At 39.7% G+C, this 11,394-nt stretch overlaps 1 protein-coding gene across 1 annotated transcript in view; it reads right to left on the bottom strand.

The window, feature by feature from the left end:
* Positions 1–78: 78 nt before the first annotated feature.
* LOC109105479 (mitogen-activated protein kinase kinase kinase 20-like) overlaps positions 79–11,394 on the bottom strand; it is a 28,435-nt gene continuing 17,119 nt past the window's right edge. The window contains exons 12-20 of the mRNA XM_042763162.1: positions 10,003–10,047; positions 9,896–9,923; positions 8,401–8,534; positions 7,231–7,293; positions 6,236–6,334; positions 2,474–2,590; positions 2,161–2,235; positions 1,370–1,520; positions 79–1,283 (exon numbers count right to left, since the gene is read on the bottom strand). Coding sequence (XP_042619096.1) covers positions 616–1,283; positions 1,370–1,520; positions 2,161–2,235; positions 2,474–2,590; positions 6,236–6,334; positions 7,231–7,293; positions 8,401–8,534; positions 9,896–9,923; positions 10,003–10,047 — 1,380 coding nt within the window. The 3' untranslated portion in view covers positions 79–615. The remainder of the gene's footprint in view (positions 1,284–1,369; positions 1,521–2,160; positions 2,236–2,473; positions 2,591–6,235; positions 6,335–7,230; positions 7,294–8,400; positions 8,535–9,895; positions 9,924–10,002; positions 10,048–11,394) is intronic.

Raw genomic sequence — 11,394 nt, 5'->3', positions numbered from 1 at the left:
TTAGCTGTGGCGCCAAACCTCAGAGCTCAAAGGGACACATAAAACGCGCGAAATGCTGGCTGGATCAAACGAGCAGAGTAACTGTAAGGTTTGCATTTTATTAAAATCTTATGAATTGACAAAAGTTTGAAATTCCACCAATATAATAAATACATCTTTAATATCATAAAAATGAAATAAACTTCCATAATTATAACAATATAACAACGTTTGCCCTGCAGACAGAAACAGTTTAATAGAAAAAGCCCTCAGTTATGATCATCACTGAAGTATTTAGCATAGTATTAAACACTTTAAAAAAAGAAACAGAAGAAAATCAGTGAGCACGAGAGAGGCAAATTCAAGTTCAAACCTGGAAAGGTATTCCCAACAATGAAACAGCAGAGACAATTTTTTTTTTTTTTTTTAAATACATAATTTGACATTTAAGATCAGTACATTCATTTCATGGTGAACTTTTACCCTTCATCAGTGTCAATTTAGAAGATGCTTTTATTGAAGTGTACTTATAATCCCCTAAAAACAGCTGGGGTTATGTGCTTTGGTTATAAACCAGCTCTCCGTACAGTAGATCAAACGTGATTCATTAGCAACAGCCTAACGCGTTATAAACGCTCAACTTCGTCCACGCCCACCGCCTCTCCCTCCTCTGCGCGGCCGGCCTCTGCCCTGCCTCACTTCCTGATGCTTATGATCCTGTTTATTATATTTCTTTCTTTCTACTTTAATCCAGTCCCCATCACCAGACCCGGCCTCCTTCTGCTTCACCCCTTCACTGACAGCTGACATCCCCGGGATTGGGCGTGGTTGGTGGTTAGACGGTGTTACGTAAGAGTTGTAGTTTCGGGGCCGTCCTGCATGTTGGAAGCCTCTGAATCCTCTCTGTGACATCCGTCTGGCTTCCGCTTCACCTCTTCCCCCTCCAGTGATTTTAAAGGTGTGGTCATACCATGTTTTTCTGTGGTAGTTGAGTTTAGCTCCGGCACTAGGGGGCCGCTCTCGCTCCGAGGTGCTCTCAGATGTCGTGCTGGACGGGCTGCTGCCCTTTGACCCCAGATGGATATTGGAGAGTTTGACGGAAAGGGTGGGAGAGGAGCTCCGCGAGTCTGTCCATGGAGTGAGAGGGCTGCGATTGGGCGATCTCCTCACAGCGGCCGCATACGACGATTGGCTCCCGATGGTGGACAGGAACTGAGGGAGGGTCATCTTGCCTGTGGACTCCGGGGCAGCTTGCTCTCTCCACTGCTTCATTCTCAGACTGTGAATCCATTTGGGATCAACACCTGATCGAGGAACCGGATGACATATTTTCCATGAATATCTCGGAATATGTCTCGGAAGGCCAAACTAAATATCAGTATTGTATTACCTGAGTTGGACCTGCTTCTGTTGTAACCTTCCCTGATGTTTGCTGCCGTCTCGATGAGCAGCTCTACAGGTCTGATCACGTCCCTCCCGCTGTCCGGTCTCCACTGCACTCTGTGCTCATGCCTCGTGCACTTAGGAGATCTCACGTTACTCTGGCAAGAGACAAGCTACCAGCTGAAACATGTCCCTCTATAACCGTATTGGCACATTTGAAAAATGCTGCGTTCAATCAACTATAAAATATCACAAATAATTACACACTAGTATTTTCCAAGTTGCACATAAGGAGTTTTATGAAGCGGGATATGCTATTATTGTACTATATCACAATGACACACATCTTGTCAGTTTACCACCTGAACGTACAATAAAAAAAACAAAGAAAGATCAATTTAATATTTAAAATGAAATTAAAATCAAACATTTACTTTCCTAATATATGCATTCCTACACTTGTGAAAAGTGAGCATAATTGCACTGAATATTGTCTCATCTCACAATATTTTTTCTTATAAAATATGCAGTTTCACTATAAAAAAAGGCACATTTTGGAAGTTTTGGTTGCACTTTATTTTAAAGTATATGCACTGTACTTTGGTGTACTTCCCCAAGAAAGTTGTGAGTAACTACATGGGCTGAACATGGGTTAAGGTTTTAGGTTTTGTTCATGGTTGAGTTGAGGGTTAGTACCTTTACTAATTACTATAGTAAGTACATGCAGAACAAGGCTGTAAAATGAAGTGCTATTTTATGTTGATTGTATGTGGTTATAGTCTTTTGTCTAGTGCTTACCTCATAGTTCACTGTGCAGTCAACGGTTTGTGTGCCAGATATTCCGACGATCCATTTATCCATCACAAATGGAGGCTGGAGAGTCATTAAGATTTGAACACAAAGAGTAAAGCACATCAACCTAAGGCTGAAAGCCATGACAGCATCCTAACAAAGCTTCTTTCTACTCACAACACATTTAAAACTTGTGTTGGTGGCGTAAACATAGTTGTGAGGACACATCATCTCAGCTATACGACCTCTGCTGCGTTCCTCAAAGCACAGTGCAAACATAATGGAGACGTAATTTACAGTGACACATGACATTTCCCACCTTGGTCATCTTTAGTATATCTACATCTGGTCTGTTGGCATTAAAGGTCACGTCTTTGATATATGCGATTGCCACCTCGTCCCCATCAAGCTCCATGTACATTTTCCATTTGCAGTCCTGCGGGGGTCAGAAAGACAGAGATACGGATGGTAGAATGAGGTTAAAGTGTAGCATCATGTGTAGGTAAATGTGCCCATAAACACGATGAATGTTTTCAACAAACAGAAATGTAGACCTGTATGATTTTAGCTGTTTGAGGGTGATATAACCCAACAGCACAACCAAGAGGACGATAATGAGTATTAAGAACACACTTGAGCTTTATTGGCTCTTTTTGCAAAGCACAAAGCAGGGGGAATCTGCCCTGTACTCTTTCATCTAAATAGAGTTGCACAATTCCAGTCAAAACTTTAAAACCGAATTACTTAGAAAAAAGTAAGGTGTTCTGGGTGTTTTTTTTTTTAGTGCATTGCTATATGGTTTCTAGGGTGTTCTGGCTACTCTCAAGTCATCTCCATGATATTATGGTCTTCTTACTCGCTCTTTCAGTGTAAATATACAGGATATTTCCAAGAATTTCTAAAAAAAAAATAAAAATAAACCTTCTGCTAGGTAAAAATGGTTAACAATCACAAATAGCAAAACCTCCCCTCAAATCAAAGTTTCATGATTTGAGGTGTCATTCAAAGTGAGTGATGCTTGCCTCTGCACACCTCACGTATTCGTGAGTATTTGGCATGCTGCTTTACAGCTCCAAACTAATTCTGGGTGTTTCTGGGGTGGACTCCCTCTCTTTTAAAGGAGACATCAGATGCCAATTTTCTACAGGCTGCTATGATTCTTTAGGGTCTTCGTGTAATGTCTGTGACATAAATGGTAAACAAGCTCTTCTTGGTTTACATTTTGAATATCTGCAGTTCTACTTCTGGTTTCCTTTTGACTGACAGACACAGTTTACTGCCACCTGCTGGTATGGAGAGTTATGTGCTAGCTGGCCACTGACTGTAATATTTGCGGTGTGTTCAAGCACATCTTTTTCGGCCAAGACACAGGCGACAATAAAAAAACAGAAACAAAGTCAGCTTTTTGTTGCTGCTAATTGTTTTATGATGGTTCGGTGTCTTTGGGCTTTGAATACGTACAATAGGACAACCGATGAATGCTTATGAATTGACACATTTAACAGCTCCTCATCGAGTGTTACAGATAATGTTGAACTTTGCTCTGTTGTTAAGCCATTGCGGCATTGAGGTGTGGCGTGTAAATGCAAACATATCCCGGAGGGAGCCAAGAACGTTTGAATGTCAGCGGGAGAGTATTCATTCACACACACGTGCTTCTGAGACAGAATGATGTTAAGACTGAAGAGTGCAGAGAAGCGTCCGTGTTCGTTTCTCAGGCATAACAAGAGCGAGAGACCTTAACATCCATTCTCATTCACATTAGCAATGGAGATGAGGCCCCTTACCGAGAGGCCATGCTAGACACGGCTGAGCCGAGCGCGCTGGGCAGAGCGGTAATGATCCGTCCAATCTGCCAGCCCTGCGCCGAGGTCAAAGGTGACCGCTTAAAGCACGTGGCCGTTCACATTTCCACAACATCTCGACAGAGCACGAGCGCTCTTCTTGGTGTGAGAGGCGAGGAAGCGTGAAAAGGCAATCGTGAACGTGTGCCTGTTTGTTTTGGACGGGGCTTAAAGGCGTCCAGTAACACGTCGGCCGAGCGCTGACCAAGCGTTTGCCAAACGTTAGCCCTGCCTAATAGCAGCGGCAGAAACAATGTGCGGTAATGACGGCCAGCGTGGTAAGCGTCTAATGACACCTCATGCATAATTCAGCACCTTTCCGGCGACTAAGCCCTGATATCCTCATTAACAGAAACACTCTGTGCTGTCAGATGGGCAAGGCACAATCGCAGGGTCTCATTTAGGCTTTGAGAAGTGCAGCTGGTACCACGACACCGCCAGGAAAGAGAGAGAGAGAGAGAGAGAGAGAGAGAGAGAGGGAGAAGGAGCGAGTGAAAAAGGCAGAAAAAAAAAAACATGAGCAGAGCGGGTTTGTTTTATTTAGTGCAAAAAACCTTGCAGTTTGTAAAAACAAGGCTGACACGGAGGCTGACACCAGGCAGGGGAAAATAATTAGCTCTCATTTTCTCAGACTCCTGTTTCCTTCTTCCCGCTGAGCTTCCTCCCAACCAAACCACCACATGTCAGGAGAAATGGGAGGCAATTAGCGGCCCCAGCTTCAGCCCCGCCGCACGCCTTGAAAGGGGACTATTTATGATGGGACAATGAACAGCTGAAAGATTAAATAACATTTGCCTTTTAAAAAGAAAATGACTTCTGGCTAAATTTTTGATTAAATTCAAACGGCAAGTGAAGACGCAGTCGCTCTCCTGTGTCAGGGGCCCAAACAAAGGCTCGCCGGCAAGAGGGGGTGGATGCTGCGTGGTGTCTCAGATGAAAAATTATTTATCTCTCACCGCCTTTTTTAAGAGAACGAAAAAAGAGGAACAAAAACAAGAGGCTTGGGAACCGAAAATGCGTTTAGCGCGACAGTAAAAGTTGCCGATAACAGGCATCTTTTACTTGAGAAAGACAACTTCAAATGAAGGAGCACTGCAATTGCGACAAAACATCTCAGTTATGACAAGACATCACATCTCCAACAAAAGCCCCCTGTTAACACAGGAGATGATACACAGACCGTGATGCAAAAATAATGACAGCAAATAACGAAGAAATCTTAAGGTCTTACATACATTAAAGACAACCAGGAAAAATGCAATGACTCTTTTAAAGTGATCAGACAAGAGTCGAGTTGACAAGAGAAGTCTTTTCTTTTTTGGAAATGTAATTATCTTTGTACCATTTCCAATTTGAAATGTTTTGTAAACATCAGTTTTCTCGAATGCATGCGGCAGTCCACATCTCAATCATTAATTTCCAAAAAGTTTTTTAAAATGTATTTCAAGTTATTTATTTATTTATTTTTTACAAATATAATTATTTATTTTAAAATTCAGAAACATTTTTGGGGAGTTGCACCGCATGACATTTTACAACCTGAATTAATGCTCCATTGTCATAAAATGTTTTAAGAGACTCACTGTCCTTGACAAAATCATGAGGGTCTGCATGGGTCCTCTCTATGATATCATTTTCTTTTATTTTTTCTCCATAACTCTGCATGTTAGTTGGACCGCATGACAATGATTCGACTTTTGACAAATTAAAAAATTAGAATTTTGAAGTTTTTCGAATATTTATATTAAGCCATGAATCAGTTTTGATAAGTATAAAAAAAACTTACATTAAAATATAAAACATTATATATATATATATATTTTAAAAAAGATTATGTCTTAGTAGTTAAATAAGGTTTTCTTAATAAGCTTTTTTTCATCATTATGAAATCAGAGCAGTTTTATCACCCTAACATTTTTGATTGTATGCTCCAAAAAATCAAAATATATTTTAATGCAAAAATTAAACAGCATTTCTAATGGATTTTGAATAATTTAATAGATATGACAAAAACTAAGCATTACATCACTGGTCCACATATGATTTTCACCAAACAACAACCTCGACATCCAGCCAACCACATAACAACAGCCTAGCAACCACCTAGTAACTCCTTGGTAACCACCCACAAAACACTCAACTGCATAACAGCATCCCAGCATATTTTATGGATTGAGTTTTGTATCATAGATTATTCAGGAACTATGACACACATGATATGTGGTGGTGTGATTTACCATTTGGCCTGTGCCTGCTTTCCAGTGATATCCAAACACCAACTCCAGATTCACAGTCTTCCTCCACTCTTCCTCTGCTTCCTCAGTGGCCAAGCCATCCTAAGAGTGGATGCACATGTAAATACATTGCAGGGCTCCAGACTGCCACCATTTTTTCTGCCGGTGCAACTAAATGTAGTGAGCGGTCACACTAGTCTCATAATCGCTGCCATAAGAGAAACATCAAAGGGCAAACAAAACAAAAGCATAACGAAACCGCGCTCTCGTTTGAGCTGCACAGCGCAGACCGTTTATCAGCTCTGATCAGTTCTAGGTTGCTTTGAGATCTAGAGAGAAGCACTCCAACTCTGAAACAGATCAAACCTGAAGTAGTAGCGATAACTATAACCATGCATGGTGTTGTGGCAGAAATAGTCGAATGATATTACATTATTAATTTCAGGGTTTGTACAACCTTTTGAGAGAGAAATTCAAGCACTTTTCAATGACTTTCAAGTATTTCACAAATGAAATAAATAGTCACTTCAAAGCTTCTAAAGGTTATTTTTAATGGGATGACGAAAATATACTTTGTGGTAAACAAACAATTATTTAAAATTAAAAAAAGACATCAAATTAACATTATAACCAGTAGAAGGCAACAGAGGAGCACTTATTGACTTACTAGCCATTCATTTCCACTTTTTTGCTTTATATTTTGATATTATAAAATCACAATTATAAAATATCAAAAAGTTTGGCTCTTTTTTGTGTGTGAAATAAGTAAAGTCTCAAAGTGACTTTTATAATCATTGAAGTTTTCGGTATCAGTTCAGTATAATACTAAAGAATTAGAATACATACATTTTCCATATAAAAATTAGATTTTGCACACGTTACTCTTTAATAAAAGTAACAGACGGCGAAGAATTCAGCTAAAGCACCGTAGAGATTATTCAAATGCAAAATCCCCTCAGCTCTGATGTAAAAAGCAATAAAACCAAAAGACCACATGCCTTTATCAACGGCGGAAAGTGGAACAGGTTCAGGTAGTCGTGGGTAAGTTTCTCGATTTCGGTCTGAAAAAGAAAGATTGGACATAATGTTTAAAACATCATGAGATGGATTTATGCAGCGCACTGACAATCAGCCAGTGGCCAGCTGTGTGTGAATGTAACATAATTATCACCTGTTAATGGCCTTTCAGCAGCAAAACAACAATTAATACCATTGTGTATCACTTATGACTCTGGCATATGTCATATACATCTAGAGTAATTCATTCAACAGATCAGGCTCTCTATGGATGGAGCACGCAGACCAATGCCTCACAGCACCAGACGCGTGATGTCAGCTTCCCAGAGGAAGACTAATTATTTCTCAGAGGTTGCTCTTTCAAAGCTGAGCAATATGACATAATGGAGTTTAATTTAAATATTAACACTGTCAGAGAAATTTCTAAAATTCCTTGGCCAGAAATGAAAAGAATTCCAAGACTATAAAATGTAGTATCATGCTCCAAAAAGAACGTGGCTTTCCTCAAATCATTCAGTCTTCATATTGTTCATACTGAGACCCTCTGAGCACAGTTTAAGTATTGTTGAGAAACTAGAGGTTCTTTATAATTCTTTCGCACTTTAATCAGTTTGAAACATTTGTTTACTTTATACATTTCTGCGTATTGATTTATTGTATTTAAACGTTCAGTTGTTTTTGTTATAAGGTGATAATATTTATAATACCGTGATAAACCCTTACGAAAAAGAAGTTTATTCAAGTGTGCTATTAGTATACTTCTTTTAAACTAAAAATAGGAAAGTATGCTTTTAGTTTACTTTTTATGTACTTCTCAGAAATGGGCTTTAAGAAATATACATAAAATGACATTTAAGTATACTTGACTTATACTTACAAAAAGTCTAAATATACTTGAACTATACTTAAGTATACTTAATAAAATAAATTGAAGTATACTACTTTTTGGTAAGGGAAAGCTTCAGCAATTATCGCAAAATGGAAATTTGATGCTGTCACATGCCTAGTTTGAAATAATCATCAGTCCCAATGTAACAATTAGTTATTTCAAAATAATTCAGCAACTCTTCAGTGTGCTAATACATTTACATGTGTGCCAATGAGCTGTTTAGTGCACTGGCAGCAGTGTTCTGGAGGAAGCAGCCTGGTACCTTCAGATGTATGATGTGTCCTTTAGACGTCACACCCAGGTCTCTCATGTCCGTCTCGGACAGCAGCAGCAGCCTCTGTCCTGTGATGTGGTTCTGCTTGAAGATGTTAGCGTACTGCTGCAGCTCTCCATCACCTACACAGCACACGCACACACACACACACACACACACACACACACAAACACAGCACATATACACACACACAGCACATGCACACACACACACACACACACACAGCACACGCACACACGGCACATGAACACAAACACAGAACACAGAACACACACACACAGAAAATGCACACACAACCGCACATGCACACACACACACAGAACACACACGCGTACACACACACACGCACACACATACACATACACAGACACACACACACACACCCACACGCGTGCACACACACACACACACACACAGAGATACACATGCACACACACACAGAACACACAGACACACACACGCACACAGACACACACACAGACACACACACAGAGGCACATGCACACACACACCCACACGCATGCACACACACACACAGAGATACACATGCACACACACACAGAACACACAGACACACACACGCACACACAGACACACACACAGAGGCACATGCACACACACACACACACACACACAGACACACACACAGAGGCACATGCACACACACACCCACACGCGTGCACACACACACACACACACACACACACACACACACACACATACACACAGAACACACACACAGAACACACACACAGAACACACACACACACACACACAGAGACACATGCACACACACACACACACACACACAGAGGCACATGCACACACACACCCACACGCGTGCACACACACACACACACACACAAACACAGAGACACACATGCACACACACACACACACACACACACACACAGAACACACGTGCACACACACACACACAGAGACACACACACACACATGCACACACACAGAACACACGTGCGCACACACACACACACACGCACTTATGTTTCTATCATAGCAGGGACTCTTTCAGTAAACTGCATCAGTTTTATTGTTTTTATCCTGACCTAATGATATTTTCTGTTCTCTAACCCTACACCTAAAACACTATTACTATTACAAATAAATATCTGAATATATGTTAAAATGTAATTTATTCCTGTGATCAAAGTCTTCAGTGTCACATGATCCTTCAGAAATCATTCTGATTTGCTGCTCAAGAATCATTTCTGATTATTATCAATGTTGAAAAGAGTTGTGCTGCTTGATATTTTCAGGCTTCTTTGATCGATAAAAAGTTCAAAAGAACAGCATTTATTTCAAATAGAAATCTTTGTAACAGTGTGAAAGTCTTTGCGGTCACTTAGAATCAATTTAATATGTCCTCGCGGAATACAAGTATTCATTTCTTTTTAAAAATAATCTTACTGAACCAATTACTGAATTTTTGAACAGCAGTGTATATGATGAAAAATCTCACCTTGAAAAATCTGCTCCATCCAGAATTGCTGTAAAGACAAGTTATGTTAAAAAAAAGAACAAAAAAATCTAGATCAGATCATCTGTACTGAGAAATATTCTACCCACCACATGTTCTTCTGTCCAGGAGTGGATGGCCAGGTTTGGGAGGAGCTGTCAAACACAAAACAGACTCACATTTGTATCTGTGTCATCATCTTCACCTAATAAATGACATTCAGCTAAATGTTCAGCCAGTGTTAATATGGAGTAGATTTATCAGTATTAACAACAAGAACCACTGAATACCCACCATCACTTTATCAACTTCTGATTCGGTCATAAAACAGTATATGATGCTCACTTGTGATCCAAAAAAAAAGATATTGGTATAATCCCTCAGTTGCATATGCATAAAAAATAATTTTAACAATAACTCTTGTTAGATGCTGTGAGGATGCTATTTTTGACATTCTCAGCCTGTGTTTCCAACGTCTACTTTTTTTTTTTAAATCAGCAAAAGTTGAAGCTTTTACAAAATAAAAGTCTTTATTATTTTGTTTCTGAATTACATTACATAAACTATTAATAAAAGGGTGTGAAACTGTATCACAGGTTATGTGATGACATCATATTTTACCCTTTAAAGTAATGAATTATTCCATAAAATGTCAATTTTTCTTCTTAACAGAACAGACAGACAGATTGATGCACAATATATCTCAGTCAAGATTGATCGTGAATCACACAGCACAATACTTATGCATGTACTGAGTGCTGTCAGTAAATCAGATCTTTAGACATCAGTACAGGAAGATATTACAGTCTCAGACGTTACCTGAATTCATATTAGCGATAAATCTAGTGAACGGTGCTGTCTTTTCTTTCTGACAGGATTTCAGGTTTCCTAGTCAGAGGGAAGTCTGATTAGAGGAACAGATGTAATGCATTTCAGTTCCACTGGAAGAAATATTGAAATACTCTCTCTTGCCCATGTCTTTCATTCTCTCTCTCTCTCTTTCTTTCTTGATGGCGTGCGAGTTCCTCACAGTCTTCACACTGCTCAAATTGGCCAATCTTAATGTCAGTGAAATGTCAGTTGTTCGTAAGTGTGCGCTGTCCTCGCCACGCTGACATGCTGTTCTCTCTCGCTCTCCTCAGCATGTGGCTATACATCCACTTCATTTGCCATAAATAACATCCATAAGGACCCGGTGGGCGTCTAGCAGCCTCACCTAATACAGCCTTTACTGGGAATCAAGGGAAGTGACTGCTCTAACCTCCACAGCACACGACAGACCACTTACTTCCACTTAAAACTATTCTAAAAAACACGCATATTTTATCCAGCAAACAAATACTGTTCCTGATAGAACAAAAGATTAAGAAACACACTCAGTCTAAATCCTAATCAATCTTAATTTTGATAAGACCACTACCATTTAAATCTTTGGGCTGAGTCTATTTTAAGTTATTTTTAAGTTTCAAGACGTCTGCTTAAATGATCAAATTAGCAAATTA

The sequence above is a fragment of the Cyprinus carpio genome, chromosome A9 (assembly GCF_018340385.1).
Source record: "Cyprinus carpio isolate SPL01 chromosome A9, ASM1834038v1, whole genome shotgun sequence".
Lineage (NCBI taxonomy): Eukaryota > Metazoa > Chordata > Actinopteri > Cypriniformes > Cyprinidae > Cyprinus > Cyprinus carpio.
The sequence above is the reverse complement of the archived record's forward strand: the minus strand, read 5'-3'. Positions and strand labels throughout refer to the sequence as shown.